The sequence below is a fragment of the Ceratotherium simum genome, chromosome 1, assembly GCF_057802395.1.
Source record: "Ceratotherium simum simum isolate JZ-2026a chromosome 1, ASM5780239v1, whole genome shotgun sequence".
Lineage (NCBI taxonomy): Eukaryota > Metazoa > Chordata > Mammalia > Perissodactyla > Rhinocerotidae > Ceratotherium > Ceratotherium simum.
The window spans coordinates 1493943-1508259 of record NC_141900.1 but is presented as its reverse complement, the minus strand read 5'-3'; the positions used below and the strand labels follow the sequence as shown (position 1 = coordinate 1508259).

At 45.4% G+C, this 14317-nt stretch overlaps 1 protein-coding gene across 6 annotated transcripts in view; it reads right to left on the bottom strand.

Moving 5' to 3' along the window:
• Positions 1 to 14317, bottom strand: part of OGDH (oxoglutarate dehydrogenase) — a 394430-nt gene that overhangs the window by 57180 nt on the left and 322933 nt on the right. For 3 of the 6 annotated variants that reach the window (XM_087427987.1, XM_014793632.2, XM_087428462.1), the window contains exon 2: positions 7470 to 7718. In XM_087427987.1, the coding sequence (XP_087284113.1) occupies positions 7470 to 7691 (222 nt within the window). In that variant the 5' untranslated portion in view covers positions 7692 to 7718. Of the gene's footprint in view, positions 1 to 7469; positions 7719 to 8659; positions 8715 to 14317 lie in introns of those variants that run through there. The other 3 variants (XM_087427045.1, XM_087428642.1, XM_087428584.1) reach the window with 3 other exon arrangements.

Genomic DNA, 14317 nt, shown 5'->3' with positions numbered 1-14317 from the left:
AGAAAAGCTGCCTCAGCTCTACCCTATGGAATCTGCTGATAGTGGAATGATACTCCCTGGGTCTCTGCTCTAGACTACAAGTGGCGGCCCCGTCAGACCATATAGAAACCACATGTCCTCCCATGCCTGCACGAACACCCCTCGCAGTGGCTGTGCAGCTCCTCTATCAGAGCTGAGCCCTTTGGGCTGGCCTGAGACTGCTTTGACCAAGGCCAGGGGTGGCAGTGGCAGTGTGCAAGTTCTGGGCTGGCATCCAGCGCCTGCAGCCTCATCTCACCTCGCCTTGCCTTTCCTCTCCTCCTGGAGCTACCCTGAGACCTTGTAAGGGGGTCGCTTGGCCTCCAGGAGGATGGCAGGGCCCGGCGAACAGCTGGCACCAAGCGCCAGACATGAGTGGGGCCTTCCTGGAGCTGCAGCCCGGCTGAGCCTCAGCAGCATGAGAGCCGGGAATCATCAGAAAGACTACATTGCTGGTGTTTCAAGTCACCAAGCTTTGGGGCGGTTTGTTAGATAAACGCTCACGGAAACCAGACTTTCACTGCAGGAAAAGATTACATCCAGGACACCTATGACTGCACTCGTAAGCAGTCTTTTTGGCATTCTTCAGGAAGTGAGAGCACTGCCCTCTGCCCAGCAGTCTGTACCCAACAGGGTGTTCCATCGACTCAGAACAGCAACTCTCGAGGGAGGTTGTGAGGAACCACAGTGGGCATCTGGTCATCTGGCGTCCCTGGCCTCCAAGCTCTAGTGCACTGCCCCACCTAGAGGACACCTGCCCAGGTTCACAAAGCCGCTGCTGCAGCTTCAGAGAGAACTCTCGGTCTACAAGGCACGACCACTTTGAGAGAAGGCCCTAACCTCACGACCCACCCATGGATGGCTCCTTTTCCACTCTTGGTGTCCACTTTCCCCTTAAGGTTATTCTGATCTCTCTCTCCAGTCCTTTAATTACTGACATCATTTTTAAAAATTATTTTTGCTTAAAATGCAGTTGCGATATTGTGATTTATAAGATGACCAAAATATATATATGGTCTTAGTCCACAGTTCCTGGCTCACAGCTTCCAAAACCCTTGGAATTTCAATTTCCTAAGTGAAAAGAGCCATAAAGTTGCCTTTTGTTATGTTAATAAGGTGACTTTGGACCTCACTCAAGGGTCGGGGCTAGTTGCTAGCAGAACCAGCCGTGATCAGAGGACTGGGACTTTCAGTCCCACCCCAATTTCTAGGGAGGGGAGAGGGGGCTTGAGGGTGAATCAATTGCCAATGGCCAATGACTTAGTCAATCATGACCGTGTAATGAAGCCTCCGTAAAAACCCAAAGGAACAGCTCATCGGCCCTTTTCCGAGAGCTCTCACATTGTGGAACCAGAACACTTCCATGTGCCACCAAGCTGGGCCCCGAGCTCTGCGAGGACAGAAGGTCCTTTGTTTGGGACCTCGCCCTATGTATCTCTTCATCTGGCTGTTGATTAGTATCCTTTACTATCCTTTGTCACAAATCGAAAATCGAGTGAGTAATCGGGTTTTTCTGCATACTGTGAGCTGTTCTAGCAAATTAATTGAACCGAGGAGGGTCATCTTGTGGGACTGAGTCCTTTACGTCTGGAATCTGATTCCATCTTTAGATAGATCGTGTCAGATTTGAGTTCAATTCTCAGACCCCTATTGGCATCCAAGAACTGCTTGTCAGTGTGGGGAAGCACATACACGCACACAACACACAGGAATTGGGTCCAGAAACCCTTTGCAACAGTACAAAGCATAATCATTTAAAACCCAAGCTCCCAAAGGTGCAGCCCTCCTTTATGCTAAGCCCACCCTCCTTGGTGCAGGTGCAGTCAGCTCTCCATCAGTGCCAGGGCTCCCTATCTGACGCCCTCAAACTCTCTAACCACAGAGGGGTCCACGCTCTCACCATTTCACAAAATAAACAAATGCCCCTTGGCTTGATCTTGGAACCTTTCCATTTATGTGGCAGCCCAAACTTTTGGAGTTCACTTGCTGCCTCTGGCTCCTGGGCCCCCATGACCTTCTGAAAAGTGCCCACCAACTCCTCCCTGAACCCTCCTGGGCCCTTGTGTCTCTGTCTTTACACAGACACCCTCTCCAACGTCAGGCTCCTTCCTGACCATTCAGAAGCTGGCTGGTTCTCTCTGTACTTAGCTGTTGTTCCGCTCATCTAATTTCCCACTGGCCTGTGTGCTCAAGGGCCCTGCACATAGCACATCTCTTGGCAGTCTCTCAACAGTCCTCCAACAAAACCGTCACGAGCTGCAAACTGCTACGCAAGGACAGTGAAGGCACTGCTTCATGCTTCTTATACTTTTCAAAGGTGTTAATTTTATCTCCCTAACTGAACTGTATGAACACAACCCCTTCAGAGTAAAACACTGTACTGAAGTTAGGGAAGATACTCTCGGCTTGTGTAGTTGATTTAACATAACAAGTCACCATGGTTGAGATTCCTCCTGATGTAGGGAGCTGAGTATCATCAAGGGGCAACTTCAGAATGCTGTTTAACAGCCTTGATCATTGAAATCCCAGTAAGTATACCGTGGGCTTAAATATACGTATGTTTCTTCCCCCCTGAGGCTAGCACAGAACTGGGGCAAACTGCAGCCACGGCAGTTTCAAAGCTGCAGAGTGAAAACGCACATGTCACCCTGTACTGGGGAGGTTGTGCGTCTGTTTTTCCTCCACTTATCTGCTTCATTTACAGAAAATAACAGGATTCTGTTTCATAGCATAAAAGGAAAAAGCAGAACTGCCTGGGCCAGAAGGGCAGCGTGGTCAAGCTCCACAAGGGGGGACTGAGAGTCTGGGATCTCCATCTCGAGTGCTGCACAGGGTGCTCCTGCAGCGGCCACGCGGGACCAGACAGCTGTTTATTACACTTAGGAGCTGGCCCAAAGGAGGCATGAGAAGAAATGGACTCGGTTAACAAGAGGAAGACAGGCTTTAGGAGGTGGGCAGAAGTCACTCAGAAGGCCCAGGCAGGGGAAGTGAGCTCCGAGGCACTGAGGACGGCTGTGGAAAGCCCAACGACCACGGCAGAGGGCACTGCGGGGCAGAGGAGAACGGAGGGCTCTTCCACCAGCTCCAGCACTGGGACCAACCCTGCATCCTCCCCGGCAGGGCTGACACCAAGCTACGCCTGTGGGTGGGCACCTGCCTCCACTCTACAAATGCAGCCTGGCAAGGGCTCAGCAGTTTTCACTTAATTGTTTGTTTTAAACACTAACAAGGGCAATCTAGCTTTGATCCTAAATGCTTTTAAGGTGTAAATGAAAATAAGATGCTGCCATCTAACTTGTCCCCAACATGGCTGAGACCCTGAGGGAGGGCTTTGTATGCTGACAGAACAAGCCCTGGCTGAAGGTTCCTAATGGGGTCAAGTAGTGAGCTGCACTTGACAAGGTGTTTAAGACTAGAGTGCAGAGGCCAGACTGGAAGAGACAATGGTCTAGGAGGACCATACTATGGAATTAAGAGGAGGAGAGGGATGGCAAGACAGGGTGCAGAGGAAGACCCTGAGCCGACCAGTTAACTGGGCAGTAGGCAAGGACGCAGAGGCACCCAGAGCACTCAAGGGCTTGCAGCTCTGAATTGCTCAATTACTTTACCACAAGCACAGTTTTCACAATTAAACATTTAAAAATAAGTTTTCTTTAAAAAGAGGGATATAACAACCAGCTGTAAATTGTAAGGCCAAATGTGAAAGGCAGCTTTAAGACAATCACAAATAGCTGAATATAGACTAAGATTATAATACAGAATTATCTTGTTAGTTTTGTTGGGTGTGGTTAAGAACACACTCCCTTGTTAGTTAGAGCCTGACATCAGTACAGTTATGGCAGAAATGAGTCAGGTCTGGGATTGGCCTTAAATTACTCCAGTGGGCCCCCACCCAAAACAAACCAACAACAAGAAAAGTGAGTGAGGAAAGGAATAGATACTTAGACTGGCAAACTGTGGAGACCTGCTGAAGTTCGGTGATGGGTCTCCTCAAGGAGGTTCCTTTAAGACTCTTCTCTCTACTGCATGTTTGAAAATATCATAAAAAGTTTAAAAAGTAATATGAAAGCAGAGTGCAGAAGGCATGAAGGGGGAGATGCTAAATTTGTTCTGTGTCTGCCAGATATGAAGAAGTTCAGTCCTAGCAGTTCTCCATAAGCTCCCTGCAAAAGGAGGGGAGAGAAGGATGACAGCATCAGCCCTCAGGACCAGAAGCTCAACATGCCTTACCTGATGCAGAAATAGGAGATGATGATCAATCTAATTCTTAAAATCTAATTTATTATTTCTACCTAAACTATTTGCTCTAAAACAAGAGCATAAATGAAGCATTCTTAAGTCAACTATTTCTAAGGCCTTTCGTGGGTCACAAATGCCTTTGAAAATCTGATGAAACCTCTGGATTGTGTCCCTCGAAAAACAAGCATACATCAGGTATTAGGCCTAATTCAACTTGGAAAGGGGATCAATTCCATTTTCCTGGGATGGCAGAGGAGGGGGACTGATCTAAGTCCACTGATTTACATCATCCTGTCCCTCTCCCTCTAGAAGACGTGGTGTCCCCTGGAGAATCCGGGCAACAGAAACCAGTGCATAAAATCTGGCCCAAAGATGCCAACCTGTATGCAATCTCTTATTAAACTGAAATGCCCCTTTTTGAGATTCTCCACGCATACCCCTCACAGAATTTCTCAATGAGGTGCTCGCTATGACCCCCAGAGCCCAAGGACCCGATCTTCACCCTGGATTCTTCCCCAGCAGACTGCATCTGTGCCTGTCAGTAGACCTTTCATTGTGCTGTCCCACCCACAGGACAAATGACACTGTGACCACCCCAACACAGCCCAAGAACCTCTCAGTGCCTCCCAGCCATCATGTGCTACCTTCCTTGACACCATGTGGTAAAAATACTTTTCAAGAATAAGCAGAGGGGGGCCAGCTCGGTGGCGTAGTGGTTAAGTTCACGCCCTCTGCTTTGGCGGCCCGGGGTTCACAGGTTCGGATCCCGGGTGCAGACCCACGCACCACTTGTCAAGCCACACTGTGGTGGTATCCCATATAAAGTAGAGAAAGATGGGCACGCATGTTAGCCCAGGGCCAATCTTCCTCAGCAAAAAGAGGAGGAATGGCAATGGATGTTAGCTCAGGGCTAGTCTTTCTCACAAAAAAAAAAAAAAAAGAATAGGCAGAGCACAGAGCACAGAGGATTTTTAGGGCAGTGAAAATACTCTGTAGGATACTATAATGGTGATACACGTCATCATACACTTGTCCAAAACCACAGAATGTACAACACCAAGAGCTGACCCTATGTCAACTATGGGCTTTGGGTAACAATGACATCAACGTAGGTTCATCAGTTAAAACAAACGTACCATCTGGTGGGGGATGTTGATGGTGGGGAGACTGCATGTGTGGGGCAGGAGGTATATGGGCAATCTCTGTACCTCCCCTCAATTTTGCTGTGAACCTAAAACTGCTCTAAAGAATAAGTCTTAATAAAAAAAAAAAAGAAGCAATAATAATAATCATAATACAAATAACAATAATGATAATAGTAATAAATCTAAGGAACGGAAAAAAAAACTTTTCAAGGAAAATCGGCACCATTTATACCTGGTCTATTACACCCCCATAAAAAATCTCTTCAAAAAGCTTCCACAGCAGGAGCTTCACCCCTTCAGCCCCACTTTCCAGAGCTCTGCACCACAGAGCCACAGTGTGCTTCTTCACCCACCCAATCCCACGATGCCAGGCTTCACGCACAGATGTCCTGAGCCGAGATCTCTGGTACCCTGTGTACAACAAGGCGTGCTCTCTCAGGTGCTATTCTCTCTAAAACCAAATATAACTTAAGAAGACTTGATTGATTCCACAAAGAGGTATGTTTTGGAAAAGGCAGGCAAGGGACAGGCCTGGGCACGAGATGACAGTGTGATTCCAAAACCTCTGGGCTAAGTTTATTCTAGAGATAACCATGCAGCTACTGTCTTCAGAAACCTCTAACATCCACCATCACAGGCAAGGCCATTTTCACAGGGCACTTCTTTCTGGGCAGTCCCCAGATCTCCTCTCACAGGAAACCAGGTTTCACCTTGCTCAGGGAGCAAGATGGCTTCCAGGTTGCCACAGAAACAGGGAAGGATCCAGCTAGATGCCCTCGTTTGCTGAAATGAGGTTCAGACGCGACTTTGTGTGTGGCATTGTGACACAGTGACATTTCTGATGTAATAGGGCTGGTGGCTCCAGCAGTCACACCAATGTCTCTAATCTTAAATGTCACTAACACATCAGGGTAAAGCTGATTCTCAGGGGTCCAAAAGAAGCAGGTAGCCTTTTGATGATAAGACCCCAAGATTCAAGAGCAAAAAAAAGGCCAAATCAACAGTGATGACTGTCAGCCTCCATTGGGCACTTCTGTGCAGACACTGAGTACCTCACACATATTGCCTCCTTCAAATCTCCCCACGCCCTGCAAACAGGACACAAGGAGCCTGAGCAACTTGGGGACCCAGCCTCCAGCTCCTGCACTGGGCCCTCTGCCTGACCTAGAAACCAAGAAATGGTTATCAAAACCCATAAATATCACCGGCCAAAACACTACCAAGAAATTCTGCCACTAGCCATGCCCTATGTCAAGCAAATGCATGAAAAGAGAGGCTCTGATAAGGAAATGCCTTACATGTAACAGAGAAATTAGAAGGAAGCCTTCCCAGAATTTACATTCAAATACAGGAGAAAAACATGAGCATACTCATCTAAAATGTATTTATACAGAAATTACATGAGATGATTTTAAGTTTTTTTTTTTTTTTTTGAGGCAGATTGGCCCTGCGCTAACATCTGTTGCCAGTCTTCCTCTTTTTCTTTTTTCTCCCCAAAGCCCCAGTACATAGTTGTGTATCCTAGTTGTAGGTCCTACTAGTTCTTCTATGTGGGACGCCGCCTCAGCACGGCTTGATGAGCGGTGAGTAGGTCCCTGCCCAGGATCTGAACCAGTGAACCCTGGGCTGCCAAAGCAGAATGCACGAACTTAACCGCTAGGCCACCGGGCCAGCCCCTTTAAGGTGTTCTTAAGACAGTGGGATGGAGGAGCGTCCTGCAGGGTCATTCTTTCCATTCGCTTCCTTTCTTCAGCGTCTCCAGCCTACAACAGCTTTGGTGAGATCCTGCAAGTGGTGCCAGGGCTTCTTTGTATCCTTGTGGGTTAAACATGTTGTCTGTTCCGTGGAGGAAGGTCTCGAGCAAGCTGCACGTCAACTGAGAGGGGACGTCCCTTCAGAGAAGGCAGTTCCTGTTGGGCCAGGGCTGACAGCCAAGCTGGGCTGACACGGAGAACTCGGGTTGGTAGGGCTTCCAGCTCCTTGAGACACAAGCACTTACCTGGACGGCCAGCCAATAATAGGCCAAGACATCAAACACACGAAGACACCTGCTCCTACGAGCCTTACCTTGTGTACACTTTTTGGGTTTTCCAACCAAGCATAGTACATTTCCTCCACATAGTTCGAACTAGTCCCGCTGAGGAAGGGCTCTGCAGCAACGGGGGCAGTATAGCTCCGAATCTGCCCAAACGTCCTAGCTGCTGCTGGTCTGTTTTGTGAAAATGTCTTCACAGTCTGGGAAGCCGTCAACGGCCTCAACTTAGCAGCACAAGTCCTTAAGTGAAACATTCTTGTCCTGAAGGCACGCACGACTGCCTGCACAAGAAAAAAAGAAAAGTTAGAAAGAGCATTTGAGCAGATAAGCCTACTGGAAAAAAACCTTGCAGACTCTGGCTGGAGGAGACAGACTCTGTAAAGGCATTTGTGGCAGTGTGCCCTGCTTCAGTGCCCAGTCTGTGTTCAGAGAGCATGACAGGGCGAGAGCAGTCAACCCAAACCAACCATCTACGTACCGGACCCATGCTCAACACGTGGAGGCGGGAGCACGGCTGCAGAGCTTATGGTCTTCACCTACAAGTTTACAACTAGTTTGAGGGATAAGATACAACTTACTATATAATGATAAACGTGAATTCTTTAAGTTTACATACTGTGTAAAACAATTATAGAAACGGCAACAAAGTTTAATTAATTAAGCATTAGATTAGGATTAATTGCAAAATAAGAAAGATATTTTCTAATCTACGTGGAAACTGCAGAGCACCTGCAGGACTAACGGTATTCTAGAGAATACAGAGAAATTGGGAAAATATTTTGCTCACCCTCAAACGATTTATCTTTGAGCAGAAGAGAAAAAAATAAATAAAAAAACATTACAGAGAAAGCACTGAGTGCTTGAGAGGCACAGAAAATGCCAACCAAACTCCATGGGAGGACATGCTCTTTCCAGGGTGGAGGGAGGAGGAGCCCAGGAAAGGTTTCGGAAGGCTGCAGTTTTCAGGTTGGGCCTGGGAGGGCAAGAAGGATTTAGCTGTAAAAGGGAGAGAAAAGAGCAGACATTCTAAACAGAAGAGATGGTAGGAAGAAAGACAAAGAGATGGAAAAGTGTGAGAGACCACAGAAGAAGAGCAAGAACTGTCTGATGCTAGACAGGGCTGCAGGGTCCTGACACCACGTTTCCTAAGCACTGCTGAGCTGGAGGAGCTCTGACAAAGGAGTGAGCGGGCTTTCCAAAGGTTCAAAAGGAATGTACTTACAGTGATCATTAAAGAAAACTCTTCTTGCCTTGGGCCACTCTAGGGTCAGCAACTTGACATATTAGGACTCTTCATGAGCCCCACAGACTCCTGAGAAGGCAGGCACTAGCTCTTTCATTTTATACATCACCTTTCTGAGTTTCAGTTTCTTTAAGTTTCCCCCAAGGTCACACACAGGGCCATTAACAGCAGAGCCAGGATCTAAGCCCCATCAGGAGCAAAGTCCCTGTTGATGGCATCCATAAGCCGGAAAGGGAGGGAGAGACCAGGGCCAGAGGGAAGGACAGCCTGGACTGGACTGGGGCGGGGCCCGGCTCAAGGCTCAAGGAGGAAGGGAGGTGGGATGGATCTACTTATCTGCTTCTGATTTGAATGGACCTTGCGCTTGATGGCTGAAGTTTTGCTAAAACTAGTGTATAACTCTCTATTAAAACCAGCCATTTTATAAAAGAGGCAGATGCAGACCACGAAAGAGTTTATAAACTGTTCCCAGAGGGTCTTTTTTTAAATTTTATTTATTTATTTTTTTCCCCCAAAGCCCCAGTAGATAGTTGTACATCACAGTTGCACATCCTTCTAGTTGCTGTATGTGGGATGCGGCCTCAGCATGGCCGGAGAAACGGTGCGTCGGTGCGTGCCTGGGATCCGAACCCGGGCCACCAGCAGCGGAGCGCGCACACTTAACCGCTAAGCCACCGGGCCGGCCCTCCCAGAGGGTCTTGAACCACTTCCAACCACATCTAAGAATCCAGCATACCCCTGGGCAGGGACCTTGTCAGGAAGGAACAAGGACACTGGGCTGCTGTTCTCCTCCCAAGAATCCCAGCGGCCCAGAGGCACCTTCCAGTCACAGCAAAAGGGGCTCAGGGAGCGGGGGTGCCTCAGGGCAGGGCGCAGGGCTCACCATAGCCCTTTGTCCAGGGATACGAGCTGCAGGCTCCTGAATATGCCTCAAAGCAAGTGCCCTGGCTGTAAAGTTGGAATTACACCCCACCTCCAACCTACCAGAAGGAAATCCAAGCTCTGAAACATGCTGAGAATCACCCAGAAATAAGTGTTGCACAAACTATCCTCTACACTGTTGATAAGAACTTTACCTCTTGGCCCAAATATGATCGGAATACTCGTAAGGGACACTGATGGAGACAGCATCTGGCTTGCTCTGCTGCTTGGAAAAGACAGGTCAGCAAAAGAGAAAAGCAGAACAAGTGCTTTAAAAACAAACTAAACAAGAAACAAAAACTTGCTTTCTAAAAATTAAAGATAGACAAGCAATATATTTTGGATATAACTTTAGAATGCAACTGTAGGGCCAGCCCCGTGGCTTAACGGTTAAGTGCGTGCGCTCGGCTGCCGGCGGCCCGGGTTCGGATCCCGGGTGTGAACCGATGCACCGCTCCTCCGGCCATGCTGAGGCCGCGTCCCACACACAGCAACTAGAATGATGTGCAGCTATGACAGACAACTATCTACTGGGGCTTTGGGGGAAAAATAAATAAATAAAATCTTTAAAAAAAAAATAGCTATTTAAAAAAAAAAAAAAAAAGAAAAAAAAAAAAAGAATGCAACTGTAACCCGTGTTTTTTTTTCACCTTAGAAGTCAAAAGTTTTAAGTTACTTCAGCAGTTCTTCCTACTTCCAACTATGCCCCAATTTTTTCCACTAATAAATTTAAGGCAGACAAACAGTCGTCAAGGACATTACAGTGAAAATACTACCACTGCTGCTGTCAATGCTAATTTTTATTTATTATTATTCAGGTCCAAAGGAAAATGCTCCTTTTTTCCCTCCAATGTCACTATTATCTAGGCAGCTTGAAACACTCAATTGCCTCTGAGTTGGGTTTTTCCCTTAGAACAAACACAGCAGTATCACCTCCATTAACTGTCTGTCATTATTCAGTTGCTGAAATACCCAATTACAAGGCACTACACTAACAACCACAAAACTGCTCATTTCATCTGTTCTTCCCAAAGCAGTCCTCCAATATGATACTGTAAATAAGCCATGTTATCCAGCTATTTGCAGTCACTGAATCTGACAAACGGTTCAGTGCTGCCCAGCACAGTTACCAGGATAGCTAGCAATTTTCAAACTTCCTTTAAGATGACTCATCAGAAAAGCTGCTCTTCAGCAGATGGCTCAACATCCTGCTTCCATCCAGGGATGACCAGAAACAGCTGTTCTCTGTCCACAATCTGATGGACCATCCTTCCAATTCCAGAGTTAACTTTAAGAAAAGCGCATCATTTGGTAGAGACATTTAATTGTTCAAACACTTTCATGAACGCTTTGAGTTGTCCAAAACGTCCAACTGTTCTGATTTTTGGTTTGGAAGAATATTTCTATTTGACAAGAATAACAAAAGAATTCAGTGGGGGAAAGAATAGTCTTTTCAACAGATGGTGCTGGGACAACTGGAGTTCCACATGTAAAAGAATGAAGTTGGACCCCTACCTCACGCCATATACAAAATTAAATAAAAGTGGATCAAAGATCTAAATGTAATAGCTAAGACTATCAGTCTCATAGAAGTTTTATAACTTCCAAGTTAAAATGGAGTAAATCTTCATGGCCTTGAGTCAGGTAAAGGATTCTTGGTTAGAACACCAAAAGTACAAACAACAAAAGAAAAAAATAGATAAACTGGACTTCATCAAAATAAAAACTTTTGTGCTTCAAAGGACACCATCAAAAAAAGAAGACATAATCAGAGTAAATATTTGCAAATCTTATAACTGATAACGGACTTGTGCACAGAATATATAAAGAACTCTTATAACTCAATAAAAAAAGGAAAATAACCCCATCAAAAAAATAGGCAAAGGACACGAACAGACATTTCTCCAAAGAAGACACACAAATAAGCACGTTAAAAGATGCTCAACATCCTTAGTCATTAGGGAAATGCAAATCAAAACCACAACAAGATACCACTTCACGCCACTAGACTAGATACAATCAGAGAAAATAAGTGTTGGAGAGGACCTGGAGAAATTGGAAGCCTCATACAATTCTGGTAAGAAGTAAGCTGGTGCAGCCACTTTGGAAAGCAGTTTGGCAGTTCCTCAAAAAGTTAAACATAGAGTTCCCATATGACTCAGCAATTCCACTCCTAGGCATAAACTAAGAGAAATGAAAACATATGTCCACACAAACACTTGTACACAAATGTTCACAGCAGCATTACTCATACTAGCCAAAAAGTGGAAACAACTCAAATGCCCATCAACTGATTAATGAGTATACAGAATGCAGTATGGCTGTAGAATGTAACAGTATTAGGCAATAAAAAGGAATGAAATACTGACACATGCTGCAATACAAATGAACTTTATTTGAAATATTAAGTGAAAAAAGTCATTCACAAAAAAAGCAACATATTGTATGACTTCATTTATATGAAATGTTCAGAAAAGGCAAATCTATACAGACAGAAAGTCCATGGGAGGTTGCCTAGGCCTGGAGGCAGAGGGAGGCAGGGATAAGTCATGACTACTAATGGGTATGGGTTTTTTTTTTAGGGGGATGAAAATGATCTAAAACTAGATTATGCTGACGGTTGTACAACCTTCTAATATACTGAAGAACATTCAACTGTACAACTTAAATAGGTGAATTGTATGGTGTCTGAATTACTTCTCAATAAAATTGTTTTAAAAAAGAATATGTCAAAGAAAAAACGTAAGTGAACCTGTCAATACCAATAAAGTATACAAAATAAAACTATTTGTAACCCATTAATTTCAAGATGCAAGTATAAACCTATACATTTAAGAAAAACAACATTAAAAGAAAAAGCAAAAACCAAAGCAAAATTTGTTTTTAAGGGTTCAGTGCTCTGCCCTTAGGAAACTACATGCTGTAATCAAATACGACTTGATCTGTGTTGGGACCTTCCCCAGTCAAACAGCACACAACTTACCCAAGGCCACCGTCCCATATAGAGAATGGGGAAATAACCTGACTCCTGACACCTATCAACGTCACGTTGGCTAGGCAGAGGAGTAATTAAAGCAGCAGTGTCTAGCAAAAACAGCCTGGGTACAGCTTCTCAGGAAATGAGTATTTGAGGGAAAAGAGCAAGCATCACTAAGTGATTGTTACCCATGTGTGTTGCCTGACAACCATTTTAAAAGAACAACAATGCATCTTGAAAATATTTTCCATTTTCTTTTTTTTTTTTGGTTTCAGACTCATTAAGATTCTTATGATGAATCAAGAAGACGATGCTTGCTACATACCTATGGCTGTTACTCCATGCCTGCAATTTTTTTAGTTTTAGCAGTGATACAAAGAACATATGTAAAGAGAGAGCACAAATATCACTTCTCCCTTACTGGCTGAGACTCTCATAGAGTTCAACGTCTTTTACTTGTGACGTCTCAACAAACACAAGCTGAGGAAGACGGATGTAGTGAGGATTACTTTAAAACTGCAAAAGTATTTTGCCATTACTAGATGGAAACAACGGTTGAGCCTGCAGGGCAGACAGGCAGCGTGATTCTACCTTGCTGGATGAGCCTTAAATATGTCACTTGATTTGCGTTCAGTTTCCTTCACTGTAAAGCAAAGGGAGCAATCACTCCTGCTCCCTCACAAAGTTTTTTGTAATTATGATACAAACATGAAGGTACCTCGGACACGTTAAAAGTGTTTCTATGACTAAAGAATTAAAATTTACCAGGAAAAAAAGACCAACTAATAATATCTCTTAAAAAGCTGAAGTTGCCAAGGTAAACCTACACACAAGTTAATTTGGAGTGAGTAGCTGACCACATCACTGGGAGGGACTTCCACCTCCAAAGTTAGAACCCGGAACACCCTTCAGTGCAGGGGTCTGAAGGCTTGTCTGTCCTCGTCCAGACCCAAACTGTGTGACTGGAGGTGCCCTGACTGTGGTGCTCTAGGGTGTAGGTAAACAGGTACTGATTAGAGTATAAATTATTAAATCTTTATGGAAAGCAGGGCCAACTGTCAATATTTATTAAAAAATTTTAAAGCACATACAGGAGTTCTGTTTCCCACTAAAAGTAGCTAAAAACATAAGACATTACATTTAAAACAAAACAAAACATAAGACCCTTAAAGGTGGAGAGAAGGAGACAGACTGGGAAGGGACCTTGGGCACAAAAAGACACAACATTGAGTTCTCAGTTTTCTTTTTGCTTCATATAGCCCAGACTAAGTGCTGAAGAAGCTGACAAGCCAGAAATGCCAACTAATGTTGACAAAAAAAAGCTGCAATAAAAGCTTGCTCTCCCTGGCCAGAGGACCAGGAATGGGGCTGCCTAGCAAGACAGAACATTTTAAGCCAATAACCACTCTACTGCAGCCAGCCCCACAGAAAACACTGTGGCCCACTCCCACCCCCCATCCCATCTAGCAGTGTCAGAGGAGATCAGGAACTTCCACCCCCCCAAAATGCTAATGAGCCCCACACCCAACAATGTCAATGGAGGCCAGGAGGGAGCCTAGATGCCACTCTCGCCAGGCAGTAACAGGGCAGCACCCCTCCCCTCCCAGGCAAAGTGGAATCACAAAGGCCTAATGGGGAACTTACACCCACAGAGCAGTTAACAAGGAGTCCCTCCCCGCAGATACCAAGGAGGCCAGGTGGGGAGCCAGGATTCCATCTCCGCCCAGCACTAGTCAGCA